Source organism: Caretta caretta, chromosome 11 (assembly GCF_965140235.1).
Source record: "Caretta caretta isolate rCarCar2 chromosome 11, rCarCar1.hap1, whole genome shotgun sequence".
NCBI classification, from domain to species: domain Eukaryota; kingdom Metazoa; phylum Chordata; order Testudines; family Cheloniidae; genus Caretta; species Caretta caretta.
In genome coordinates, this window is record NC_134216.1 from 2,779,400 (window position 1) to 2,807,177 (window position 27,778).

Sequence of the window (27,778 nt, forward strand, 5' to 3'; positions counted from 1 at the left end):
ACAGACAAAACAAAGTAAATTACCAAGCAACACACAAGTCTAAGCCTAATACAGTAGGAAACTAAATGCAGGTAAATCTCACCCTCAGTGATGTTCCAATAAGCTTTTTTCACAGACTAGACTCCTTTCTAGTCTGGGCCCAATTCTTTCCCCTGGTACAGTCCTTGTTCCAGCTCAGGTGGTAACTAGGGGATTTCTCATGATGGCCTCCCCCTTTGTTCTGTTCCACCCACTTATATGGCTTTGGCACAAGGCAGGAATCTTTTGTCTCTCTGGGTCCCCACCCCTCCTTCTAAATGGAAAAGCACCAGGTTTAAGATGGATTCCAGTACCAGGTGACATGGTCACATGTCCTGTGGGACCCCCAGCCTTCATTCTTCCTGGTCTGACTCACGGGAAGGCTTGCAGGTAAACAGAGCCATTTACAGCCAATCGTCCTAGTTGATGGGAGCCATCAAGATTCTAAACCACCATTAATGGCCCACACTTTGCATAACTACAGTAGGACCTCAGAGTTATATTTTATATGCCTAGTTTCAGATACAAGAATGATACATTCATATAGATAGGATGACCACACTCAGTAGATGACAAGCTTTGTAATGATACCTCACAAGAGACCTTTTGCATGAAGCATATTCCAGTTACATTAGATTCACACTCATTAGCATATTTTCATGAAATCATATGGAGTGCAAGGTCACAGTGACAAAGTTTGCAGATGATACAAAATTACTCAAGACAAGTTCAAAGCTGACTGAGACAAGTTACAAAGGGAAAACTAGGTGACTGGGCAAGAAAACGGCAGATGAAATTCTCTGTTGATAAATGCAAAGTAATGCACATTGGAAAGCATAATCCCAACTCTGCATATAAAATGATGGGGTCTAAATTAGCTGTTCCCACTCAAGACAGAGATCTTGGAGTCATCGTGGCTAGATCTGTGAACACATCTGCTCAATGTGCAGTCAAAACAGCGAACAGGATGTTGGGAATCATTAGCAAAGGGACAGAGAATAAAATAGAAAATATCATAATGCCACTCTCTAAATCCCTGGTACGCCCACACCTTGAATACTGAATGCTGCATGCAGTTCTGGTCACCCCATCTCAAAAAAGATATACATCCAAACTGGGAAAGGTGCAGAGAAGGGCAACCAAAATGATTAGGGGGATGGAACAGCTTCTGTATGAGGAGCAATTAAAGTCTGGGACATTCAGCTTGGAAAAGAGATGACTAAGAGGGGATATGAGAGCGGTCTATACAATCATGACTGATATGGAGAAAGTAAATAAGGAAGTGTCACTTAATCCTTCTCATAACACAAGAACTAGGGGCCACCAGATGAAATTAATAGGCAGCAGGTTTCAAAGGAACAAAAGGAAGTATTTCTTCACACAGCGCACAATCAACCTGTGGAACTCCTTGCCAGAGGACATTGTGGTGTGGAGTTCATAAGCTCACATACAGGACATTGTGAAGGCCAAGACCATAACAAGTATCAGGGGGTAGCCGTGTTAATCTGTATCCACAAAAACAACAAGGAGTCCGGTGGCACCTTAAAGACTAACAGATTGATTTGAGCATAAGCTTTTGTGGGTAAAAACCCCACTTCTTCAGGGGCATCTGAAGAAGTGGGGTTTTTACCCATGAAGGCTTATGCTCAGATAAATCAGTTTGTCTTTAGGACCATAACAGGGTTCAAAAAAGAACGAGATAAGTTCATTGAGGACAGGTCCATCAGTGGCTATTAGCCAGGATGGGCAGGGATGGTGTCCTGAGCCTCTGTTTGCCCGAAGCTGGGAATGGTGACAGGGGATGGATCACTGAATGATTCCCTGTTCTGTTCACTCCCTCTGGGGCACCTGGCCCTGGCCTCTGTCGGCAGACAGGACACTGGGCTGGACGGACCTTGGGTCTGACCCAGTCTGGCGGCTCTTAGGTATATGTCCCACCCAACGCACAGCGCCTGTGTGTGTATCTAATGCTGATGAAGGGCCCTGGGTTCAAGTCCTGACGTCTCCCACCCTCTTTCTCCACAGGCCAGCTGAGCTGCCCTCCTGCCGCCCCCTCCCCCCGGCTCAACCCCGAGCCTTAGGACCCATCCCGGCACCTGACCGGCTGGGGCGGCTGAGGACCCCCCCCCGCCCCGACTCACTGCCCGGGGGCCACTCGTCGGTAGCAAGGGCCAGTCCTCGCCGCGTTTGAGCCGGGGGGGGGGGGGTGATCCCAAACCCGCCCCCAGGGAAAGGGAGGCACTTGCGGACTTCCCGATGCTGATGCGTCCCTGAGCTCAGCGCTGGCGGGGGGGCGGGGGGAGAGGTACAAAGCTCGTCTCCCTCCCAGCCTGGGGCACTTCCTCCTCGGCTCCTCCGGCCGGCCAGGGGCGCCGAGCTGCCGGCGGGGGGCTGCTTTCCCCGGATCAGGACCGTCGGACCCCAGCCCACATGGCGCCCCCGGAGCCAGGTGAGCGCCCCCTCCCGTCGGTTCTTCCTGCCGGACAGCTCCGGGCTCCCCCCCCGCACCCCATTCCCCGGGCCCCATCTGCCCCCCGGCCCGCTGGGGTCCCTTTCCCCCCAGCTCTCCCCGCTCCAGGCTGGGCGCTGCGCTCCTCGGCTGCTTCCCCGTCTCCCCACAGCCCCCGGCAGACCAGAGCCAGCACAGCCGGGACTCCGGGGCTTCAGAGCCGGAGGGGAAATCCCCTGCAGCCCATCCCCTCGGGGCCAGGGCAGGGGCCTTCCCTGCAGTCTGGGCCCCGGGGTTTGGGGGCCGGACTCCCACCCATGGGCCCTGTCTGGGAAGAGGCTCTCCGCCTCCCCTGGCCCGGAGCATCACCCCCCAACCCCCCGCTAGGAGCCCCTGGCAGCCAGGAAACGTGGTGTCCAGGGCATGGGGCTCAGGGACCAGCCATGGGGCAAATGGGATCGGACATGGGGGTGAAGGGAAGCCCTGCCAAGGGTTCCCTTTGCTGGCATGACCCGCTGGCTGCCAACCGGCCTGGGGGCCCTGGCGCGCTGCTCTCGGTTCCCCTTCGATCCCTCCTCCCCATTCGGTGCCAGCTGCAGGGACAGGGATGCAGACAGTGTGGGCAGGGCATGCCACCAACCTCTCTCTTCAGTTCCCCTTCCAAGGGAAACACCAGTGAACTTCCTTCCCCTCTGCTGAGCAGCTGTTCGCACCCATCCCCTCCCTAGATCTTCACCTCAGCCTCTCTCCAGCTGCCCTCCAGGCCCTGCTTCCCACCCTCTCGCCTCCTTTGCCCCCTCCTCCTTCCTTTGACCCTCTGTTAACTGTGGGCCTGGACCAAACCCCGCTGGAGTCTCTACGAAACTTTCCAGGATCCAGGCCTGATCCCCCGCCAGCAACACCCCACCCAAAACTAGTACAAAACCCGAAGGAAATCAAACAACCCCAACTGCTGGCTGCTCTAATATGCCATTTGCTGCCCACCGCTCTGATCAGTCCCTTCCCCGCTCCTACCCCCCGGGACAGACTGTCTATTTAGACTGTTAGCTCTTTGGGGCAGAGACTGGCTGTCACGCTGCATCTGTGCAGCACCCAATGCCACAGGGCCCTGATCTGGGTACTCATCGAGTGCCTTAAAGGATTAATGGGCTGATTAAAACATGCACAGATGAATTCTCAGACACAGGATTGCAAGCATTGCCAGACTGTTGCCAGACTGTCCCACGTCCCACTAGCCCGGTATCCTGTCTCGGGCAGCGGCTGGCCCTGGCTGCTCCAGAGGAAAGCGTTAGAAGCCTGCAATAGCCGATGTTGGATAATAGGAAGAGACCAGGTCAGGACCTGGAGAGGGCAGTTTAATAACCCTCCCAGAGCTTTTCTTAGCATGATCACTCTGGATCTTCTTGTTAGCCACACATATATCCAGCCCCTTTACAAAATCTTGCTAAGTTCTTGACCTCAATTGCTTCTTGTGGCAATGAGTTCCGCAGTCTAATTCCCTTTGTTGGACAGAGTTGTTTCCTCTGACCAGTTTTGAACTTTTTTCAGAGTAACAGCCGTGTTAATCTGTATTCGCAAAAAGAAAAGGAGGACTTGTGGCACCTTAGAGACTAACCAATTTATTTGAGCATAAGCTTTCGTGAGCTACATCCGATGAAGTGAGCTGTAGCTCACGAAAGCTTATGCTCAGATAAAATAGTTTTGAACTTGACACCTTTTGAAATACCAGACGCTGTCCTGGTATCCCCAAAGCGCTGAGTGGCACTTTCAATCTTGGTGGGGGCTGCCAGATAACCACCACTTCCTGGCAACAGGCCCAGTCCGATGGTGGGGAGAAGGGGATCCCGCTCCCATGGGAATGCAGCAGGGGAAAAGCCAGAACTTTGCAGATCCTTGTAAAGAAAATTCTACTCAGCCCATCTGTATATGTGTAATGGCAGCCAAATCACTTAACAGTGTGAGCCCCCGTTCCCCATCTGTGAAATGGGAGTAATGGTCCTTCCTTTGTCTTATCTCTTACTGTGAGCTCTTCAGCTGGGACTGTCTCTTGCCATGTACATGTACAGCGCCTAGCATGGTGGGCTGTGATCCTGGCTGGGACCTCTTAATGCTATGGGAATATAAACAATAACAATTCCCCAAGTCCTATGCGGGCCGGCTGGGCCCTTCCTCTGGGATTAATGGATTCGGTCCTTTTAAAGCCGATTTTAACAAACTCCGTGTAGCCCCGAGAATCTCTCTGCTCCATTAAAGAGAAACCCAGAGCCAGGCAGCTCGTCCCCCTTCTGCACTATCGGGGTCCCCATAGGGCTGCCAGTCAGAGGAGGGGTGGGAGAAGGGCTAGCTGGGTGGGGAGGGGGGTGAAAGGGAGGAATACACAAGAGGAGCCGGGGGTGGGTTCTCAGCCCTATTCGTTCCCTGCCAGTCCCGGGGATAGGTGTCCCTGGTCTGGAGAGGTGGCAGGGAGTAACCTTGCTCCAAACCAGGTGCACATACCTGGTGCACATATGGGGACTAACTGTAAAAGGCATAAGAACATAAGAACGGCCAGACTGGGTCAGACCAAAGGGCCATCCAGCCCAGTATCCTGTCTGCTGACAGTGGCCAAGACCAGGTGCCCCAGAGGGAGTGAACCTAACAAGTAATGATCAAGTGATCTCTCTCCTGCCATCCATCTCCACCCTCTGACAAACAGAGGCTAGGGTCACCATTCCTTACCCATCCTGGCTAATAGCCATTAATGGACTTAACCTCCATGAATTTATCCAGTTCTCTTTTAAACCCTGTTATAGTCCTAGCCTTCACAACCTCAGGCAAGGAGTTTCACAGGTTGATTGTGCGCTGAGTGAAGAAGAACTTCTTTTTATTTGTTTTAAGCCTGCTGCCCGTTAATTTCACTTGGTGGCCCCTAGTTCTTATATTATGGGAACAAGTAAATAACTTTTCCTTATTCCCTTTCTCCATACCACTCATGAGTTTATAGACCTCTATCACATCCCCCCTTAGTCTCCTCTTTTCCAAGCTGAAAAGTCCTAGCCTCTTTAATCTCTCCTCCTATGGGACCGGTTCCAAACCCCTAATCATTTTAGTTGCCCTTTTCAGAACCTTTTCTAATGCCAGCATATCTTCTTTGAGATGAGGGGACCACATCTGTATGCACTATTCAAGATATGGGCGTACCATGGATTTATATAAGGGGGAGGTCCTGGATGACTGGAAAAAGGCTAATGTAGCGCCCATCTTTAAAAAAGGGAAGAAGGAGGATCCAGGGAACTACAAGCCAGTCAGCCTCACCTCAGTCCCTGGAAAAATCATGGAGCAGGTCCTCAAGGAATCAATTCTGAAGCACTTAGAGGAGAGGAAAGTGATCAGGAACAGTCAGCATGGATTCACCAAGGGCAAGTCATGCCTGACCAACCTGATTGCCTTCTCTGATGAGATAACTGGCTCTGTGGATGAAGGGAAAGCAGTGGATGTGTTATTCCTTGCCTTTAGCAAAGCTTTTGATACGGTCTCACACAGTATTCTTGCCAGCAAGTTAAAGAAGTATGGGCTGGATGAATGGACTATAAGGTGGATAGAAAGCTGGCTAGATCATCGGGCTCAATGGGTAGTGATCAATGGCTCCATGTCTAGTTGGCAGCCGGTATCAAGCGGAGTGCCCCAAGGGTCGGTCCTGGGACAATATCTTCATAAATGATCTGGAGGATGGTTTGGATTGCACCCTCAGCAAGTTTGCAGATGACACTAAACTGGGAGGAGAGGTAGATACGCTGGAGGGTAGGGATAGGATACAGAGGGCCCTAGACAAATTGGAGGATTGGGCCAAAAGAAATCTGATGAGGTTCAACAAGGACAAGTGCAGGGTCCTGCACTTAGGACGGAAGAATCCCATGCACCGCTACAGACTAGGGACCGAATGGCTCGGCAGCAGTTCTGCAGAAAAGGACCTAGGGGTTACAGTGGACGAGAAGCTGGATATGAGTCAACAGTGTGCCCTTGTTGCCAAGGAGGCTAACGGCATTTTGGGCTGTATAAGTAGGGGCACTGCCAGCAGATCGAGGGACGTGATCGTCCCCCTCTATTCGACATTGGTGAGGCCTCATCTGGAGTACTGTGTCCAGTTTTGGGCCCCACACTACAAGAAGGATGTGGAAAAAATGGAAAGAGTCCAGCGGAGGGCGACAAAAATGATTAGGGGCCTGGAGCATGTGACTTATGAGGAGAGGCTGAGGGAACTGGGGATGTTTAGTCTTCAGAAGAGAAGAATGAGGGAGGATTTGGTAGCTGCTTTCAACTACCTGAAAGGGGGTTCCAAAGAGGATGGATCTAGACTGTTCTCAGTGGTGGCAGATGACAGAACAAGGAGCAATGGTCTCAAGTTGCAGTGGGGGAGGTCTAGGTTGGATATTAAGAAAAACTATTTCACTAGGAGGGTGGTGAAGCACTGGAATGGGTTATCTGGGGAGGTGGTGGGATCTCCTTCCTTCAAAGTTTTTAAGGCCCGGCTTGACAAAGCCCTGGCTGGGATAATTTAGTTGGGGATTGGTCCTGCTTTGAGCAGGGGGTGGGACTAGATGACCTCCTGAGGTCCCTTCCAACCGTGATATTCTATGATTCTAAGGGCAATAAGATATTCTCCGTCTTATTCTCTATCCCTTTTGTAATGATTCCTAACATCCCGTTTGCTTTTTTGACTGCCGCTGCACACTGCTTGGATTTCTTCAGAGAACTATCCACGATGACTCCAAGATCTCTTTCCTGATTAGTTGTAGCTAAATTAGCCCCCATCATATTGTATGTATAGTTGAGGTTATTTTTTCCAATGTGCATTACTTGACATTTATCCACATTAAATTTCATTTGCCATTTTGTTGCCCAATCACTTAGTTTTGTGAGATCTTTTTGAAGTTCTTCACGGTCTGCTTTGGTCTTAACTATCTTGAGCAGTTTAGTATCGGCTGCAAACTTTGCCACCTCGCTGTTTACCCCTTTCTCCAGCTCATTTATGAATAGGTTGAATAGGACTGACCCTTGGGGAACACCACTAGTTACCTCTCTGCATTCTGAAAATTTACCATTTATTCCTACCCTTTGTTCCCTGTCTTTTAACCAGTTCTCAGTCCATGAAAGGACCTTCCCTCTTATCCCATGACAACTTAATTTACATAAGAGCCTTTGGTGAGGGGCCTTGTCAAAGGCTTTCTGGAAATCTAAGAACACTATGTCCACTGGATCCCCCTTGTCCACATGTTTGTTGACCCCCTCAAAGAACTCTAATCAATTAGTAAGACATGATCTCCCTTTGCAGAAACCATGTTATTTTTGTGCAACAATTTATGCTCTTCTATGTGTCTGACAATTTTATTCTTTACTATTGTTTCAACTAATTTGCCCGATACTGACGTTAGACTTACCGGTCTGTAATTGCCAGGATCACCTCTAGAGCCCTTCTTAAATATTGGCGTAACATTAGCTATCTTCCAGTCATTGGGTACAGTAGCTGATTTAAAGGACAGGTTACAAACCATAGTTAACAGTTCCGCAATCTCACATTGGAGTTCTTTCGGAACTCGTGGGCGAATGCCATCGGGTCCCGGTGACTTGGTACTGTTCAGTTTCTCAATTAATTCCAAAACCTCCTCTAGTGACACTTCAGTCAGTGACAATTCCTCAGATTTGTCACCTACAAAAGACGGCTCAGGTTTGGGAAACTCCCTCACATCCTCAGCCGTGAAGACTGAAGCAAAGAATTCATTTAGTTTCTCGGCGTTGCCTTTATCGTCTTTAAGTGCTCTTTTTGTATTGCGATCGTCCAGGGGCCCCACTGGTTGTTTAGCAGGCTTCCTGCTTCTGATGTACTTAAAAAACATTTTTTTAAGCCTTATGGCTTGTTCCTAGGGAGTTCCCTGAAGGAGCCCCCTGGTGCAAGCCCCTAGTTCCCTCTGGCGCAGAGAGAGTCCCCAACCCCTGCTGTACCCCCGGGTTGATGCTAGTGGGCCCCACATGAGCCGACACCAGAGTGAGTCAGCCACAGTAGCTCTGCCTGCCTGGACCAGCCTTCTGCGGCTGGACATCAGGAGCCGGTTATTGGTTACCAAGGTGACGGAATAGCAGTGTACTGATTTCTCCTTGCCCTGGCACCCCTGGGAAGCTGCTGGAAGTTGAGGCGCAAGATACAGGTAGGGGGACCCAGAGGTGCCTGCAGTCATATGCACGTTACCGCCAATGCGTTTGCATCCCATTGGCGGGGGTGCCATGGAGGGGGCAGGGCTGCTCAGAGTGGGGGGCGAAAGGAGCAGTTTGCCCCGGGCTGCCTATTTGAGAAGGACCCCAAACCAATGTGATCCAGCATGCGGGGTCACATTGTGCTCCCCTGCCAGGCCAAACCTGAGGGCGCTGTGACCCCACGCACCAGGTTACGACGCCCAGCACGGGGAGCTGGGCCCAGCCCCACAGCGGAGGAGCCGAGCCACAGCTGCGGGGTGAGTGCAGTTGTCCATATCAGGTGAGAGGATTTCTGGGGGCACCCTCCAATATTTCAGGGTGGGGATGGGGGGGGGCAAGTTATGCCTTCCCGGGAGGATGCTGGAGCGAAATGGACATGTTCGTTGATTTTCCTTTGGCTTGGCTTCCCCAGGCAGCAGGAGGTCCCAGCAGCGGAATCAGAGGGGCCAGAACTACAGCACAATGGGACCCCCAGAATCGCAGCCACGCCGGGATCAGACGTACCTGGATGAGAAGATCGCCATCCCGGATGTGGGAGGGGTAGGTCCCACCCATGTCTCGGCACGGAGGACTGATCTCCCCACTGCCACAAGCATAGCAGGCACTGGAAGTGGGGAGGCAGACTGGGCCAGTCCATAGGGCACCAGGCTGGTCATCAGGATGCCTGGGTTCTATTTTATTGTGGGCCAGTCACAGCCTGGCTCCAGGCCTCAGTTTCCCCTACTGTACACAGGGGCTCATGCTGTTGGCTTTCTTTGCTGCAGTGCTCTGAGATCTCTGGATGGACAGCTCCTCGTGGAAGTGCTGAGCTCTGTAACAGTGAGGTAGAGCTGGCCTGGTCACTAATAATAATCATCTGCACTTCTTCAATAGCGTTTTTTACCTCTCAGCACTGCATGGCGAGTGGCATTATCCTCACTTTACAGATGGGGAAACTGAGGCACAGCGCTCTGCGGTGACCGGCCCAAGGTCACCCAGCAAGTCAAAAGCAGGACTAGCCCCTAGGTCTCCTGCTGCCTGCATTGACGCATTTGCCATTAGAACACACCGCCTCCCCTCGCTGGCTTTCCCGTGGTCCCTCCGCTGTGTCCCCACTGACATCCACGGACCCCAAAGCCCCTCTGCGGTGGGTGAGTGGGGGTTTCCGGGCACAGGGGAGACCAGGGCAGCCTATTGGCCTGTGATTCCCGTCTGAGCCGAGCCACCAGGGCTTTTCTCCAACACCAGAAAGGCAAAATAGAAGAAGTTTCATTCTGGTTCTTCCAAGCGGGATGCTCGTGAGAACAGACCCACGCAGTGTTTTTGCTACATACCCATGAGAGGCTGCACTGGGATGGTGACCTGCAGTGCTGAGAACTGGGGCAAGGGTGGCTCTTGTTCTGGGTTTTTAAAAGGAAGGGAGCTCTTGGCATTACAAATTCAGGCTTTGTGGCTTCACTGTGTTTCCGGGGAGCCCGGCGCACCAGCGGGGTTGGGACAGCGCACACCGTGCAGAAGTGAAACCCGCTTAGCTGGGAGGGGAAGTGAGTCTTGTTCAGACTGTTTAGTGCTCTGTTTTCTTTGAACTCAAATGCCTTGAGGATGGTTAGGAGAAAGGCTGTCCGTGTGAAAGGCTTAACAGCCCGGCCTCTTTCAGGTAAGGCCTCCCGCTGCATGTCTCTGGGTTTCCAAAGAATTTGCCGTCAAAATGCAGGGAAGACAGGAGCTGACATGCCTGGTATTTTCTGTGGTTAAAAAAATAAGCAGAAAAAAACATTTAAAAAAATCTCTTTCAAGCTTTTGTCATCCATCATCAGTGGGCCTGTCCCAATATTCTCCCTTTGCCGATCACCGTTACAAACCCCAGCCAGGGACTGGAGCTGGGCTCAACATGCAGAATGTGGATGGGGACTAAGATCCTGGTTTCAACCCCTGCAAAGCAAAGTGGGGGTTGAATCCTGGGTTTGCTGGCTTGGCCCATCTCTGGGGGAGCTTATGGCTCAGGGCCTGGAGGTGGGCTGACCTCTCAGGCAGGGGCTCCAATCCCGGCCAGGGTGGTGGTCAGGGAGAGTTCTCCCCGAGTCCTGGCACGGCACCCATCACCAGGTGCTGCTGTCCGGGGTGACATGAGCTGAGGGGCGAGGGGGGTTCACACCAGTTCCTAGTGGCTAAGTTTCCAAATCTCAGAGGGAATTAACCAGCCTCCTAATGGGCGCCGACTTTCTTCTTTCCTCCGGGGGGGTGCTTTCACTCCTCCGCTTTGCCCCGAGGCCTTGTCCCCGCTCCGCACCAACCCCACGGCCCCACCCTCACTCCACCTCTTCCTGTCCCCCGCCCCGCCCCACCCCAGGCCCCACCCTCACTCCACCTCTTCCTGCCCCCGCTCCGCCCCCCCAGACCTCACCCCCACTCCACCTCTTCCTGCCCCCCTGCTCCGCCCCACCTCACCCCAGGCCCCACCTTCACTCCACCTCTTCCTGCCCCCGCTCCGCACCACCCCCACGGCCCCACCCCCACTCCACCTCTTTCTGCCTCCAGGCCACCCCACCCCAGGCCCCACCTTCACTCCACCTCTTCCTGCCTCCAGGCCACCCCGCCCCATGCCCCACCCTCACTCCACCTCTTCCTGTCCCCCACCCCGCCCCACCCCAGGCCCCACCCTCACTCCACCTCTTCCTGCCTCCAGGCCGCCCCGCCCCAGGCCCCACCCTCACTCCACCTCTTCCTGTCCCCCGCCCCGCCCCGCCCCACCCCAGGCCCCACCCTCACTCCACCTCTTCCTGCCCCCACTCCGCACCACCCCCATGGCCCCACCCCCACTCCACCTCTTCCTGCCCCCGCTCCGCCCCCCCAGACCTCACCCCCACTCCACCTCTTCCTGCCCCCCCGCTCCGCCCCACCCCACCCCACCCCAGGCCCCACCTTCACTCCACCTCTTCCTGCCCCCGCTCCGCACCACCCCCACGGCCCCACCCCCACTCCACCTCTTTCTGCCTCCAGGCCGCCCCGCCCCAGGCCCCACCCTCACTCCACCTCTTTCTGCCCCACTCCGCACCACCCCCACGGCCCCACCCTCACTCCACCTCTTCCTGCCCCACTCCGCCCCCTCCCCCACTGCCCTACCCTCACTCACCTCTTCCTGCCCCCCACTCTGCCCCCCCAGACCACACCCCCACTCCACCTCTTCCTGCCCCCGCTCCGCACCACCCCCACGGCCCCACCCCCCCTCCACCTCTTTCTGCCCCCAGTCCGCCCCACCCCAGGCCCCACCCTCACTCCACTTCTTCCTGCCCCCGCTCCGCCCCCTCCCCCACTGCCCTACCCTCACTCCACCTCTTCCTGCCCCGCACTCCGCCCCCCCAGACCTCACCCCCACTCCACCTCTTCCTGCCCCCGCTCCGCCCCCCCAGGCCCCACCCTCACTCCACCTCTTCCTGTCCCTGCTCCCCCCCACAGGCTCCACCTCTTCCCACTCCCGCTCCGCCCCCTCCCCCCAGTGCCTGCTGCCTGCCGCTGAACAGCTGATCTGCGGATGCCTGGTGGGTGCTGAGCACCCACTATTCTTTCCCATGGGTGCTCCAGCCCCGGAGCACCCATGGAGTCAGCACCTATGAGCCTCCTGGCTGGCAGGCCCAGCAGAGAGGACCAGGACCAAATGGGCCCTCGGCAGTGATCTCTTGTCTCCCGCTAGACTGAGTTTGCCCCCGCAAGGTGGAGGGGAGCCTGCCCCATTGCCATGCTAGACGGCACTGACGTATCCTATCAGCCCAGTGGGGGCTGAGGCTGGGATGGGGAGTAACTCTCTGTGGGGGGGACCTGGGGTTTTCCCATCAGACCCCTTAGTCTTGTCCCACTCCCTGCGCCCCACAGCCCACTGAGCATGGCAGTAGGGTGGGCTCCTGTGTCTTTATGGGAGAGCCAGCCCCCATGGCCATCGCTCAGCTCCGCTTGAGTGCCCAGTGGGCACCAGAGGCAGGTACCAGGGGGTCGCTGGGGAGAGCTTTGCCGTGGCAGTTGACTCAGGGCAGCTGCCTCTCCTGCCCTCTGACGGGGGTGGGGGCATGTGTCCAGGGGCCGATCTCCCCTTGGTGCCAAGAGTTGGGGCTGCCTTTGCCTAGAGACCGTAATGCTGATGGCCTGGACACGGCCAGGCTGGTCCAATCCCCACCCTCTGGTCGGGGATAGAGACCCTCCGGCCCGCACCATTTCGTAAATCAGAGAAAGTGAGAGACACGAGACCAGAGAGATGCTGACCTCAGCCAAGGACAGCGCTGCCACGGTTAAGAAAGAGGAACTGGGAGCCAGGAGGTGAGGGGGCAGGCCCTTCCTGCGCTAGAAGGGATGGAAGGAACTCATGGGTCGGGGAAAAGGAAGCAGGGGTTGATGTGACACATGGGGGCCACACACAGGCCTGGCCTCCACCCTGCTCAGGCTGTGAAAAATGTCACGCCCTGTGTGACATCCTTAGCTCGCCCTAACCCCCCTTGCGGGCACAGCTTGGGCAATGGAAGAATTAATCCGTCAGCCAAGCTGCTGTAACACGGACCGCCCCACAGACACCACCGAGCGGCAGTGGGGATCGAACCCCCGGTCGCCAGTCCCCAAAGCAAAAGGCCCTGCCAGCTGAGTTAGAGGAGCGGCTACACGGCTGCGCGTATGATGGTGCACTGGGAACAGAACCTGTCTGATGCCGGGCGTGGGGCTCACACTGGTCACGGCAACCCCCACAGGCCAGCTCCGGCAGTGGGCTATTCAGGGACGGCTCTGAGGCCAATTCCCTTGGCCAAAGCCCCAGGTGTGGTGCAGGGAGCGTTGCGGGACCAGTGGCTGGGGTGGGGGATGTGGCAGGATGCTGCCCTCAGGTGTCACTCAACAGGCCTGCGTATCCCATCATTCCACGCCTGCCCCTCCCCAGCCCCGCCACCCCAGCCTGGTCTCTTCCTCTGCACTTCGAGCTGCAGAGATCTGGGCACATGCGGCTTTGCAAAGTGCCCGTCGCCCAGCGTGGCACATGCCGGCGCATTCCAACCCTGCCGTCGGGGCGCCTAGAGGGATTGGCCCTTCGGAGCCGTGCCTCCCCTATGCTGAGCAGTGGGGAAGCCAGGACAGGGGGCTCATGATGGCTGCTTCCCCTCTGCCCTAACCCCCGATGCAACTTTCCCTTCACAGCCCGGCTTCAGCTTCCGGAAGCTGTGGGCTTTCACCGGCCCTGGGTTCCTCATGAGCATTGCCTTTCTGGACCCGGGGAACATCGAGTCAGACCTGCAGTGTGGGGCCGTCGCTGGGTTCAAGGTGAGCGGGGGGGGGCGTTCCCCAGTGACACCCGTGCCGACCTCAGCCAGGAAGAGCAGCCTTGTGTAATGCTCCTCCGAGATGGCTCCCGGCCACTAACAGCACCAGGCCGGGTCATGGCAGGCGACCGGGAGAGCATCCTCCATTGGCTGCCTGCAGGCACCGGGCTCCCAGCACGGCTCACGGGGTAGGGGATGTGCCAGGCTGGCGGATGGGCCAAGCTTGCCATACCGTAGGCACCATGTGTCTGGCGGCCGAAGCACGTGTCAGCCTCCTGGCAGCCGGCCGGCGCCGCTCCGCCCCGGGGGCGCGTCCGTCAGTACCACCCTGGGGCTCCCAGCGCCTTGGGACAGGTGTGTACCGCGCCTTGCACTACGGGGCCATGATCCCAGGTCTGGGGTTTGCAGGCTCGACCACAATAGCCCCCCAGCAAGCACCGATCATTAAGGTAACGAGGTAGTAGGTGTATGCCGCACACCCAGCCGCCCCACACAACTGAGGCCACAGCCCCAGCTCCCCCCTCTCCGCTCACGCTGGCTCTGGTGTGGGTTCCCTGGGGTCTGGCTCTACTGCGGTGGGTTCAAAGTCCTGTCTGGGGTATGGAGGGGACCTTCCCGGACCCCTAGGCCAGAGGTTCTCAACATTTTTCTTTCTTAACCTCCCCGGCATGCTATAAAATTTCCACGGCCCCCCTGTGCCCCAATAACTAGTTTTCTGCATACACAAGCCGGGGCCGGTGTTAGAGGGTAGCAAGCAGGGCAGTTGCTTGGGGCCCCACGCTACAGGGGTCCCCACAAAGCCACATTGCTCTGGCTTCGGCTTCAGCCCCAGGCAATGGGGCTGCGGCTTTCTGCCCTGGGCCCCAGCGAGTCTAACGCTGGCCCTGCTTGGCGGCCCCCCTGAAACCTGCTCGAGGCCCCCTAGGGGGGCCCGGACCCCTGGTTGAGAAGCACTGGGCCAGGCTATCCCTCGCTGACCCAGAGTCATTCAGCCTGCAGGCAGTGGGCCTGCCCCAGTGAAGTCATTGGGAGTTTTACCACCGACTCCCCTGGGGACAGGACCAGGGCTGGTGTGTTTAGGTGAAGCCGCCGGCGCTTTGCTGGGTCTGTAGCTTCTGTCTCCTGATCTCTCCTGGGCTGGGCTGGCTCCTGGAGCCCCTGCTGAGAGGCTCTGCGCGTGCCCGCTCTGCCCTCCAACAGCCTGCCCCTCCATTGCTCTAGCTGCTGTGGGTGCTGCTCTGGGCCACCATCCTGGGGCTGCTGTGCCAGCGGCTGGCTATCAGGCTGGGTGTCGTCACGGGAATGGACCTGGGCGAGGTCTGCTATCAGTACTACCCAAAGGTGAGTGCCGAGGCCCCGGGCGGGCGCCGCGGGTCGCAGCCGGAAGCCTCACCCCGCAGGGGCGGATGGCGGGGAGCTTTGGCCACCGAGGTCCGGAGAGCAGCGAGCCCGGGCTGGGCTGCAGGGAGAGCCCCCAGGCTGCTGACATTGGCCCGGGCATGCTGGCCGGCGAGACAGGAGTTCAGCGAGCCCAGGAGGAGGCTGCAGCCATTTGTCTGGGTTCCTCTGGCCTCGGTCGCCAGCCCCGCAGCTCAGATTCGTGCCCGGCTTTGCAGCATCAAATGGCTGCATTGGGTTTTTCAACCCTTGGTGGATTTGGGGTCACTGGAAAGAGTGGGGCTGGTGGGATTGGACACAACCAGCTACAGTGCAGGACGGTGCTTTACAAACACACACACACTCTGTGTGGGCTCTGGTGATGCCCCTCAGTCCCGACCCGCAGCCCCCTGCTAGCCCAGCCCGTTCAATGAACGTGGGGATCATTCCCTAGAGAATTCTACAAACTTTAAGGTCACACTGAGCCCATAAGACATGTGGCTAGAGAGAATCCTAATTAACCCCGGGCAAACAGCCCTGGGGCTCTGAGACACAGAGCGAGCCCACGCCAGGTTCTTCCCGAGGGGAGGGCTGACCAGAGTGTGGGGTTAGCGTCAAGTGGAGTATATGGTTACCTCGCTAAGCTCCCGGGTAGCTCAAATGAACGGCAGGAGCAGACAAGCCCTTTAGGAAGCGGGAGGCTGTTCCCCCATCAGAGCTCTCTGCAATCAGGGGTGAGGAATCCAACCGTATATTATACCCCAGAGGAGAGGGGGTTTATCATGAGGCCTCACCAGTGACTTTTTAATGATCCCCAAACCCCCAGAAAATCAGACCTGACCCACCCCTCCTACTATCACTACTTGTAGCAAAAGAGCAGCCAGCTGCAAGGAGAACTGTGGGCTTGTGGTTAGAGCAGCAGACTTGCAATCAGGACTCCTGGGTTCTGTTCACAGCTCTGGGCAGGGGTCTAGTAGGGGAGACTGGGACTGGGGACTTCTGGGTCTATTGTCAGCTCGGAGGGGGCAGGTGTGTTGTTAGAACTGGGAGCCAGAACTCCTGGGTTCTATTCCCAGCTCTATGCATGGCACGGGGCATGTCTCTGTGCCTCAGTTTCCCAATCTGTAACATGGGGGTAGTAACATGGGTCACATGGGGGTTGCAAGGTTTGATAAAGTGCTCTGAGGTCCCTGGCTATGTGAAGCCCCAGCCTGGAGTCCGAGCCGGCCAGCCGGGGTTCCTGACTGTGCCATTGGCCCTGTTTGCTGCAGGTACCGCGCGTGCTGCTCTGGATCATGATCGAGATCGCCATCATTGGTTCCGACATGCAGGAGGTGATCGGGACGGCCATTGCTTTCAGCCTCCTCTCGGCCGGACGGTAACACCCACAATTACTCCTGGGTGCTAGGGAAGCCGGGCCTAGAACCCCAGGGACCTGAACTAAAAGAGCACTCCCTGAGCTTTCAGCAGTAGTGAGTCCCTTATCCTCTCTGTGGGTGACATCACAGGTACAAACCAAGCCAGCGTGTTACACGATCCCTGTAGCATGCCGGATCCTCATGTTAGCAGCGCTGATTCCTAACCCCAGGGACCAAATGCAGGACCAGCTGGTTCTAAGAGAGGCAGGATTAGCTAGATATCTCAGAGCTGGGCTTTGCCTGCTTTCCTCACCCGCATGCTTGCACTGGGAGACTCCAGCTCTAGGCTCAGGCAGTCCTGGGCCTTCTCCTGAGACTGCCTGTGGTTTTTAGGCTGGGTTTAGAAGCAGGACCCAGAGACAGATTTTAGTTGCTGTCAAACCAGGCTGCCTTCCAGCCAGATCCCTCCAAAGCTGCGTAGCCCTGTTACCCAAAGTCCTGAGCCCCCTGGGCTCCATCGCTGGCCAGGTGTGAATCAGGATGGGGTGTGCTTCTAAAGATCCACCCTAGCGCCAACGGGAGTGAATTCAGGAAAGTCCTGTGGCCTACAGGACGTCAGACTAGATGGTCACAACGGCCCCTTCTGGCCTGAGGCTCTACGAAGCCAGCGTCCCTCTGCAACCTGCTCTTAACGCCGGAGCTCCGGGGCTTGGATTTAGCCCAGCGCGTCGCGCTCCCTGAATGCTGGTGCACCGGAGACAGAGTCACTCAGCAAGCGAAAGCGCAGCTCAGCCTTTCCCAAGCAGAGACGAACCCTCCCCGCACCTTCCTCTAGCAACGGGGCTGCTTGTCCAGCACGAGACGGCGTCAGGAATGACCCTCCCCCGCCTTCGTCATAGCAGTAACCTCTGATTTCCCCCCCCCGCAGCATCCCCCTGTGGGGCGGAGTCCTCATCACCATCATCGACACCCTTGTCTTCCTCTTCCTGGATAAATACGGTAAGTTCTTTGTATCCCGGGCTGGGGGCTGGGGGCTGCGGGTGCCACCTGCCCAGTTTAGATGGAGGGTGTTTGGTTAGGAAGCTGCAGAACAAGGAGGCTTTTCCCAGGCTGGTCCATTCCATGCTCCCTTTCCCAGTGCGAAGCTGCCTCCTCTCTTGGCTACCAATCTGCCCAGCTTGCTGCTCTCTGTAGCCCTGGCCTCTCCTGGGACTTCTTAAAAATCAACTCAACACTTAACAAAATACTCAGTTCCCCGCCGCGCTCCTTGCCGGGGGGGTGGCTTCATCTCCTCCGTGGCGTCAACCCAGCCAGGACCCAAGTCAGAGGGCGGCAACTTCTCGGCAGGATGGAAGGGAGACACAGGTGGCCCGGTGAGATCTGCACCGTGGGGGCTGCCGGCAGTGAGGGAGCCAGGGGACGGAGAGAGGTGGGTCTGATACAGTGTGGCCCATGTTGGGAACCATGGGCCTGCATCACACAAGCTATGATGGATCATGCTGCAAGAGGAACTGACGGGCTGGAGGGAGGTTACTAGAGGACAGTCTAGGGACCAATCTGATTTTAATTAATGACCTTGGCCCAAAAAGTGGGAGTGGGCTAATAACATTTGCAGATGACACAAAGTCGGGTGGTATTGTCAGTATGAAGGGGACCAGAATATCATACAGGAAGATCTGAACCAGCTTGAAAACTGGAGTAATAGAAATTAGATGAAATTTAACAGTGCAAAGTGCCAGGCTGTGCACTTAGGAACTAACAACAGTAATTTGTGCTATAAGCGGGGGAGGTATCAGTTGGACGTGACCGAGGCACAGAAAGACCTGGGTGTATTGGTCAGTCACAGCATGACTGTGAGCTGCCAATGTGATGAGGCTGTGAAAAGGCTAATGCCATCCTAGGCGAGGTATTTCCAGTAGACACAGGGAAGGGTTAGTACCATTATACAAGGCACTGGTGAGACTCATCTGGAATACTGTGTGCAGTTCTGGGCTCCCGTGTTTAAGAAAGATGACTTCAAACGGGAACAGGTACAGAGCAGGGCTTTTAGGGTGATCGGAGGAATGGAAAACCTGCTTTTTGAGAGGAGACTCAAAGAACTCAGCTTGTTTAGCCTGACCAAGCGAAGGCTGAGGGGAGAGATGATCTATCTCTATAAATAAGTCAGAGGGATAAATAACAGGGAGGGAGAGGAGTTATTTAACTTAAGTGCGAATGTGGACACAAGAACACCTGGATATAAACTGGCCATCAATAAGCTTTGGCTTGAAATTGGAGGAAGGTTTGTAACCAAGGTTTGTTCCAGGTTCTGGAACAGCCTCCCAAGGGGAGCAGTGGGGGCAAAAATACTAATTGGCTTCAAGACTGAGTGTGATAAGTGTACGGAGGGGCTGGGATGATGACACTGCCTACAATGGCAGGTAGCCGATCTTCGACTGCTACCAGCAAGTATCCCCAACAGCCGGGGATGGGACACCGGATGGGGAGGGCCCTGAGTCACTACAGAGAATTCTTTCCCAGGGGTCTGGCTGCTGGGTCTTGCCCACATGCTCAGGGTCTGACTGATCGCCAGATTTGGGGTTGGGAAGGAAATTCCCCCCAGGTCAGATTGGCAGAGACCCTGGGTGGGGGGTTTGCCTTCCCCTGCAGCATGGGGCCAGGGTCACTCGCTGGTGTGAACTAGAGCAAAGGGTGGATTCTCTGTCACTCGAAGTCTTTGGGCCATGCTCTAAGGACTCCGTAACTCAGCCAGAGCTCCGGGGTCTGTTACAGGGGTGGGTGGGCAAGGTTCTGCGGCCTGCGAGGTGCAGGTCAGACGAGATGCTCACAATGGTCCCTTCCAGCCTCAGACTCTCCGAGTTTGTGAGATTGTCCCCAACCCAAACGTGCGGCCTGGTCCCAGGGGCTGGGTTTGAGCTGCCTGTCTGAGCCCGGCTGCAGTGTGGAGCTCCCCTGTTCTCCATTTCCCCTCCAGGTCTCCGGAAGCTGGAAGCCTTTTTCGGTCTCCTGATCACTATCATGGCAGTGACCTTTGGCTATGAGGTAAAGAGACATTTCCCCGCTCCTTTGTGCTTAGCGCTGCCTTACCCAGCCCTTGCATACGGGCAGAGGAGGAACGGCACTGAGTTCTCACCACAGAACTGCCTCGGGCCACGACCACAGGCTGAGAATCCACAGAGGCCACCTGTGGCCGAGGGGGAACAGGAAGATCCGACTGGAAGGTGCCTCCTGAGTCCAGTCCCCTGCTATCACAGGCAACCCCATCAGCTAATCCCGCTCACAGGTTTCTCATGCTCCCTCTTAAACCTGGTTAGGCTACTTGCCCTTGTGCTCAGCGAGCGTGCCGCGGTGGGGATCCAAGCTGCCCGTGTTACGGAGGGGCCACTTGGGCAGCCCTTATCTGGTCTCACAGACCCGTCTGGCCAAAGAGAAATCTCAGTGCACTGGGCACGGCTGGAGCCTGCTCTGGGAAGCGCTGGGGTGGGGGGAGCAGACGGGCGCGTCTTTCCTCTCGCCCGGGCCGGAGTTTGCGTTGGCCGCCCTTGTACCACCTCCACAGGCCTGCTCCCAAACATAGCAGCTACCAGCCCCTCAGTGCAGGACTTAGATATTTTTATAGGGGTGCATCAGCTGCAATCCCTTCCTTGGACCGGGGTCCTTGCTTGTCTCACAAGCTAAGCAGGGGGATGCCTGATCACTATTTGGATGGGAAACATCCCCTCCAGGGAGAACGAACTGGCAGCCGGTGCTTTTCCTTGGGAGGGTGCTGGGAGGTGCTGCCTTTCGGCTGCTTGCGATCATTAGAGACCGTGGACTTTGGGGCGTCGGCCCTGCGCCCTGGCTAGGGCGTGTAGTAGTGCTTTGCCCCCCACGGCGCGGGGTGGGGATTCTTGTGGTCGTGTGCTGTGACCTCGTCGGGCCCGGCGGGGATTCCTGTGTCATGGAGCTGGGGAGGGGGACTGCCCCAACGGGAGCTGTTCAGGGGATTGCTCGCTCACTGGCTCTTTGCCTGGCAGGCCAGCGTTAGCATTGCCGGCAAGGGCAGAGTGGGTCGTGGAGCCGGAGTTAGGCTCACTGGAGCTGTTCTGTGGGAGACCTGGCACGGGCAGCATCAGCAGTGCCCCCGTGGGAACCTCACCTCAGCCTGCCCGTGAGGTGCCACCGAGCGCAGCGGGTCCCTGGTGTCCGTGCAGGACCCGGCTGCAGCCCGCTCTCCCCTCCTCTGTCCCCAGTACGTGGTGGTACGGCCTGTCCAGACGGAGGTGCTGAAGGGCATATTCTTCCCCTACTGCCGCGGCTGCGGACGGGAGGAGCTGCTGCAGGCCGTGGGCATCGTGGGCGCGATCATCATGCCACACAACATCTATCTCCACTCCTCCCTGGTCAAGGTCAGGGCTCAGGGGTGGGCGCCTGTCCCTGCCATGGATGCCAATCAACGGTCTTCCCCCTTTGTCCTGGGGGGTGCTTCTGTGGTCCTCAGGGGGTCTGGTGTGCGCACCATGGAGTCACAGCCATCAGCGGCATTAGGAGGCCATGGGTGCAATACCTTGACCTGCCAGAGGGGGGCGCTGTTGCACTCCCTGCCCCTGCTACAGCTGGGGTGGGGATGCAGCGGGGCAGGAGAGCGAAGCGTAGGACTGGGAGGCCACAGGGTGGATACTCAGGAGGTGGGAGAGTGGGTGGGACTGGGGGCAGTGCCCTGGGAACAGGAGACAGATGCTTGGCTCCTCCGCCCCGTTGGGTGGGGGCATCAAGCCCCAGGCTGCGCCCCACACCATGTCCCATGATAGTCCCATGAGCCATCTGAGCATGCCCTCCCCGCCATGGGCTCAGAGCTCCCCAGGGGGCCCATAGCCCTGTCCCAGGCTGCTGAGCCCGGCTTCCCCCTGCCCCGGCCTAGCCAGCTGCATGACGGTGCCCCCTGCTGTGTGCCCCTGCCCAGACCCGCGAAGTGACGCGCTCCGAGCGGCAGGCGGTGAGTGAGGCCAACAAGTACTTCCTGATCGAGTCCTGCATCGCCCTCTTCATCTCCTTCCTCATCAACCTCTTCGTCATGGCCGTCTTCGGCCAGGCCTTCTACCACCGCACCAACCAGGACGTGGTGAGTACCCGTCACCAGGGGGCGGGGGGGGCCTTCTCCCCTACACAAGGCCCCCGGTCCCACCACCATCTCTGCTGAGCCGCCGGCAACCCCGGGGTTCTGTCTCAGTGCCCTGCCCTGCGAGAGGCTGTGTGATCATCCTCGGCTGAGTTTAAAGCTTATTGCCCCACGAGAGCCCCTAGCGACTACAAGCACCAGCTCCCTTGGGGACTAGAACTCTCGACCTTCCGCGCTAAAAAGCCAGGCCGCTACCCCAGGAGCCAACAGGGCAACTCCCCCCACCCCATTTCCCAGCCACTAGGGGGAGCTGATACCTGTCGGACTCATGGCGTGCACTAGAGGGCAGCAGGGAGCACACCCACCCTGCAGCGATGGGGGCCACCCGCCCCGGGATCTGACAGGCACTCTTGCAGGTGGGGCTGGTCCTGCCGTGGGGGCATGGCTGTCACACGCTTGGCCCCGGGCAGCCTTAAGGGCAGGGATGCGGGGAGGCGTGGTCAGCTGATTGCTCAGCCCGCTGTAGGGCCGGCCTGCTCCTGCCCCCTGCCAGTGCCTCCCCCTTGCCCCCACCCCAGCGAGGTCATTTGCCAGGCAGCCTCCTGACCGGTGGCCCCGTGCCCCGTGTGTTTCAGTACAACGTTTGTGCCAACAGCAGCGTCAGCCAGTACGCCCCTATCTTCCCCAGGAACAACGAGACGGTCTCCGTGGACATCTACCAAGGGGTGAGTCGGGGGCACAGACACCCCCCTGTCCCGGGAGCTGGGGCTGGGCTGCTGGGGAGGGGGCACGTGGGGCTCAGTGGCACAGGAAAAGCCTTAGCCCCACGGGCGAGGGGGAGGGTTTGCCCATTCTGGTCTCCCAGGGCAGGCTCTTTGTCTGGCAGCACCCCCTGCACCGGCCTCAGCCTTCAGGTGCCCACAATCCTCTCCCGGGTCCCTGCTGGAGTCATCAGGGTCCTTTCTGTTTCCCCCACCCCTTACACACCCACACACTCAGACCCCACCCCGCCCATCACGCCCAGGGCCTGCCACCTCCCCTCCAGCTGAGAGCCGGACCGAGGGGTTACAGCTGAGCAGCCTCCCGCTCCCCCGACCTGCCAGCCTGGGGTAGGAGAGGCCGGGAGCAGGTCCCGCCCCCCCCATCCCCACAGGGGAGGGCTTGGGGTTCCTCTTTGGACCGTGCTAACACGGGCTCCGCTCTGTCCCCCTTCAGGGCGTCATTCTGGGATGTTATTTCGGCGCTGTTGCTCTCTATATCTGGGCCATCGGGATTCTGGCAGCAGGGCAGAGTTCCACCATGACCGGGACCTACGCCGGGCAGTTTGTCATGGAGGTGAGAGGCTGGGGGGGAAACAGCGCTTCCCCAGAGGCCCATTGACTTCTGCACAATTTACGCTTCGGTTTGTGTAATGGTGTTTCCAGCCCCTATTGCTGCAAAGAGAAACGTGCAGCTGTGACCCTGCTGCCTGCCTGAGTCTGCAGAGAGCCTGCGTCCAATCACGGCACCGAGCCAGGTGTGAACTGCCCCCTTCTGCCCAGTGGGGTGTTGACTCTGGAGTCTAATGACACCAACAACCGCACCGTTTAACTATTTCACTGCTGAGCCTCTTACCAGAAACATCTGGCTGCTCTGGGAGCTTGGGTGGAGCTAGAGTAAATGCCCCCATGCCTGCCGGCTCGCTGTCCCCGAAAGGAAGCAGATTGGAAGCACTTGCTGGAAGTGGAGTCTGTCTCTCTCCCCCTAATCCAGGCATTTATACCACACTCCTCAGCTTGGTGCCGGGTGCCTGGCACAGCTCCACTGGGGAAAAACCACTGCGGGGTTATCGGGAGTTTGCTCCATTTCCCCTCAGCCCCTTCCCCAGGACAAGCAGCTGTAAGTGTCTGTAGACTGGCGGGAACGCTAAGGTGCAAAGGTGGGGCGCAAGGAAGACCCTGATCTCTTGCCATTCCCAGGAACTTTCTGCAAATTGCAGTCTGCAGAACTCAGGTTGCCTCCCTAAAACTCCCGCTGCGCTTTCACTTCGAGACATCAGCCCGTCACCCTCCCTCTTCACACCTGGTGGGCTACGTTGTTGCTCGCTGCTGCGGCGCCCCACCCCAGAGGCAGCATGTTCCCTTCTCCCGGGCGTTGCTGTCCTACCACGAGACTGAAGCGCCCTCTGCGGAGCCCTTGCAAGCCATGATTCTACAGCTTTGCTTAGCTCAGCAGGTCTCACGGAAGGGAGTGGAGGAGGAAACTTTTAACAGCCTCTTTCTGCTGAGTAGCATAAAAATATGACAGCGCGGGGTTCAGCAGGGTTAGACACCCTCTTCTTTTTAATCCTGAGTTACAGGAAGAGGAACAGAATCTGCAGTGACAGCTGCTAGGGGGAGAGTAACAACAACTGGATATGGGGAGACAGCATAGACAACCCATGGAACTCATGGCCACATGCTATTAATGATATTAACCTGGGCAGAGGATTACTGAGGTTAATTTATGGAACTCACTCCCCACTGACATTAATTAGAGCTGGGCAGAGAACAGGAATTCCATTTTGTGGCAGATTTTGAGATTTCAAAACTTGATTTCATTCCAATTAGGAACAAACACCGAAAATTTCAAAATTCTCCACCCATCCCCAGGCTATGGAGCGTGCTTTGAAACACGGGTTGGCTCACCCGGTCACTAACCCAGTGTGGACGCGGGCTGCGAGTGGGTGCTTTAACCCACCTTCCCGGGGCGGGGTGACTCCTGCGGGTGGTGAGGAGCCTAGTTAACGTGTGTTTGAACCCCAGCTTTGCTCCTTGTGCAGCGCCGTGCCTCCCCACCAGGGGGCAGGAGCCTTTGGGAAGGGAAGCTCTTGATTTTGTGCTGAGCTCCTGGGGCTGGGGGGGGCCAAAGGCAGGGGGTGTCTACTCAGCAGAGGACACTCCAGAGCCGGACGGCCCGATCCTGCAGGGCGGGGCGTGTCCTCCACTTCCGTTGCAGACTCTCGGGAATTAGAGTCTGCAACGGAAGTGGAGGACACGCCCCGCCCTGCAGGATCGGGCCGTCCGGCTCTGGAGTGTCCTCTGGGGGACAAAGGGGGGCGGGGGGCTGTATTGATGGTGGGTTCTTAGCACAGGAGTGAGTGCTGGGAGGGTGAACTGAGGTGGTGGGGGCGATGGGGGCTGAAGTGAGGGGGGCCTGAACTCAGCGGGGTTGAGGGGGGAGAGAACTGGTAGGGGACAGGATGATTGGCTGGGCAGGAGACAGGCAGAGGTGGGAAGTCAGAGCTCCTGCAGCCAGGGCCAGAAATCACGGTCTCCAGAGCAGGCAGGAGGTTGTCCCACGCCCACGCCCTGGGGAGGGCTCGGGGGAGCCCAAATGTCAAGACCCTGCTCGGAAAAACGCAGTAGAATTGCTTTGAAAAATCTCATGAGTTTTGGAGCCAATCTCCTGGTTTTTGATCTCTGGACGTTGCCAGTCCGGCCATTGCAGGGGCAGATCAGGCTCCGGGGCCCTCCTCCCCACCAGTGACCCTGCGGCGTCAGGCGCCCGGTGTCGTTCTCGCTCACTGACGGGGCGTCCCCGTTTGTCCCCTCCCCAGGGGTTCCTGCAGCTGCGCTGGTCCCGCTTCGCCCGCGTGCTCTTCACCCGCTCCTTCGCCATCCTCCCCACCGTCTTCGTCGCTGCCTTCAAGGACGTCAGCCACCTGACGGGGATGAACGACCTGCTCAATGTGCTGCAGAGCATCCTGGTGAGAGCTGGGCCTGGACCTTGGGCACAGCGGATTCGGCGGGTGGGGAGGCAAGGGGGGGCCAGACGTGGTAGTGGGAGGTGGGGCGGGGGCAGATACCTGGGAGCAGAGTCCCCTCCCCTCTCACCCTGACCCGCTGCCTTGCAGCTGCCCTTCGCCGTTCTCCCGGTTCTCACCTTCACCAGCATGCGGCCGCTCATGCAGGAGTTCACCAACGGCGTGTGAGTATCTGGGGTCCCACCTCCCCGCTGGGCTGATGGCTGGGGCGCAGGCAGCCTCCCCGGGGCGCCCAGCGTCCAGATCCCCCCAAATGCTGAAATGAACAAGCAGCAGGACCCCAGAACTTTGGAGGCGTTTGGGGTTCCTCAGGCCCTGGGGGAGGGGCATCCTTCAGCCAGTTGCGTGGCTGGGTTGCGGGGGAGGGTCGCAGGTGGGTGCAGGTGGGCAGGCCGTGCTTGCCATGGGCTCGCCGCGCCCCCCTGGGCGTGGGCCTGCAAGGGCCGGGCTGGCAGCACAGGGCGTGGGAGCTGTGCCCTGGCGCACGGCTCCGCACGGGCAGGCTCAGCCGCGTGTCAGACCCTCCCGCGCCATTGCGCCCCCCTGCACGGGGCCGGAGGCAGGGCGGAGCGGGGCCGGCCCGTGCAGAGTCAGAGAGGTTGGACCCCCACCCAGGCAGCTGTCGGGAGGGGGCCGGGCCGGGCTCACCGGGGCTCTGGTCTCCGCAGCGTCGGGAAGGCGCTGATGATCCTCATCACCGGGCTGATCTGCGCCATTAACCTCTACTTCGTGGTGATCTACATCCCTACGCTGGGCAGCATGGCCTACTACATCCCCCTGGCCTTCGTGCTGGCCGGCTACGTGGCCTTCACCGCCTACCTGGTAGGGCGGCTGGGAGCGCTTTGCCTGCCCCTGGGCAGCAGGGGGCGGGGCCTGTGCTCTGGGGCTGGGGGACCCCGTCCTGGGCTGGGAGGGAGTACTTGGGCGGGGGGTGATTGTGAGCTCTTGGGGGGATCACGCCCTGGGAGTTCTCTGCCAAGTCCTGCACCTCGTGTCCCTCCCCAGTGACTGACTCCAAAGGGGACCCCACTGCGGGTCAGATAGGGGAACAATGAGGGGGACCCCTCACAGCGCAGCCCCAGTGATCAGAGCGAGATTGGGCAGCCCCTGCCCGCACCCACTGGGTTTTCAGCAGCACCTGCTGCCTGCAGAGGCGGGACAGGGGCTGGTCAGAGACGGGCAGACCCTAGCCTGGGGCGGATCAGAACCAGCTGCCGCATTATCCGACCCCCAGGCCCCAGTCGGTGGTGGGCTTGGTACCAGGCCCTGGTCTCTCTCTGGAGCGTGGCTCAGGGCAGGGGCTCTGATCCCACCGCGCAGGCTGGAATCTGGGGCAGAGAGCGAGTGGGGATCACGAGGTCCTCTCCCCCCCCTTGCTTCAACACCCCCAGGCTGCTCTGTCCCCCCCAACCCAGTGCTCTGTCCCAATCAGCAGCTCAGTCGCTTTCTCTCTCGCTCCCCATAGATCTGGACTTGCTGCATTGCACACGGAGCTGACTTCCTGGCCTGGGGACACCACAGCCAGTTCTCCTACGGGCTCCCCTCCACCGACCCGCCGGGCTGGGCAGGGCCCCGGTGACGCGCCGTGCCCCTACCCGCCGGGCATTCGCGCCACAGGCCTGGGCTGCCTCTGGATTTGTCGCCGTCCCAGGCGGGAACGAACCCATCGCCACACAGTCACCGTCACCGGCAGGGCCGGGGTTCAGGGCTGGGCTCCCTGCTACCCCCCCGGACTGACGGACATGCAGCATCCCAGGGCATCTCCCCTTCTCAGCAAGCTCAGGGCGTGGGGGGCAGCACTGACCAATCAGCACCTTCGCGGGCACCTGTGATCACCCCCCACCGCCACAGCCCCGCTGGTGCTCTCCAATCCTGATCCGCACCCCCTGCTATCCTAGCTCTGGTCCCCTCCTCCCGTCCAGTGCTGCCGGTGCCCCTCAATCCCGACCTGCCCGTGAAATAATGACCCTAAGTTCACACTGATCATGGAGGTAACTCAGCCCCCCGGGGATCCCACTGTGAGTAGCCCTTGCTGGCTGGGGTCCGGGGAATGGGCTGGGAGGGGCCGGAGCTGTGACTGGAGTAAAAGCTGCAGTATCCCGGAAGGAGACTCACGGAGAAGGAGTTCAAGTCCCGGGAAAGTGCAGCTCTGTGAATAAACTTGATTTCAAGGGTTTCCTACAGGAGGGTCTGGTC

At 58.1% G+C, this 27,778-nt stretch overlaps 1 protein-coding gene across 7 annotated transcripts; it reads left to right on the plus strand.

Annotated features, from left to right (window-relative positions):
* Positions 1-2,276: 2,276 nt before the first annotated feature.
* SLC11A1 (solute carrier family 11 member 1) lies at positions 2,277-27,763 on the plus strand. 7 transcript variants are annotated; one of them, XM_075117708.1, is made up of 16 exons: positions 2,286-2,467; positions 8,851-8,975; positions 9,108-9,235; positions 13,844-13,966; positions 15,187-15,306; positions 16,614-16,720; positions 17,629-17,699; positions 19,675-19,742; positions 20,933-21,088; positions 21,643-21,801; positions 22,434-22,523; positions 23,014-23,133; positions 25,376-25,525; positions 25,673-25,746; positions 26,251-26,404; positions 27,048-27,763. In XM_075117708.1, exons 3-16 carry the CDS (start codon positions 9,158-9,160, stop codon positions 27,159-27,161), a joined length of 1,584 nt encoding a protein of 527 aa, XP_074973809.1. In that variant the 5' UTR covers positions 2,286-2,467; positions 8,851-8,975; positions 9,108-9,157; the 3' UTR covers positions 27,162-27,763. The 7 variants fall into 7 exon arrangements, 5 of the variants coding, with proteins under 5 accessions (XP_074973811.1, XP_074973809.1, XP_074973810.1 ...); XM_075117709.1 differs by having other exon boundaries at positions 8,851-8,952; XM_075117711.1 differs by having other exon boundaries at positions 2,324-2,467; positions 8,886-8,952.
* Positions 27,764-27,778: the final 15 nt, after the last annotated feature.

Coding starts and splice junctions, on each gene's coding strand:
- SLC11A1 (XM_048868716.2), top strand. Junction 23,134..25,375: donor CCGGGCAGTTTGTCATGGAG/GTGAGAGGCTGG, acceptor TCCCCTCCCCAG/GGGTTCCTGCAGCTGCGCTG. Junction 26,405..27,047: donor TGGCCTTCACCGCCTACCTG/GTAGGGCGGCTG, acceptor CGCTCCCCATAG/ATCTGGACTTGCTGCATTGC.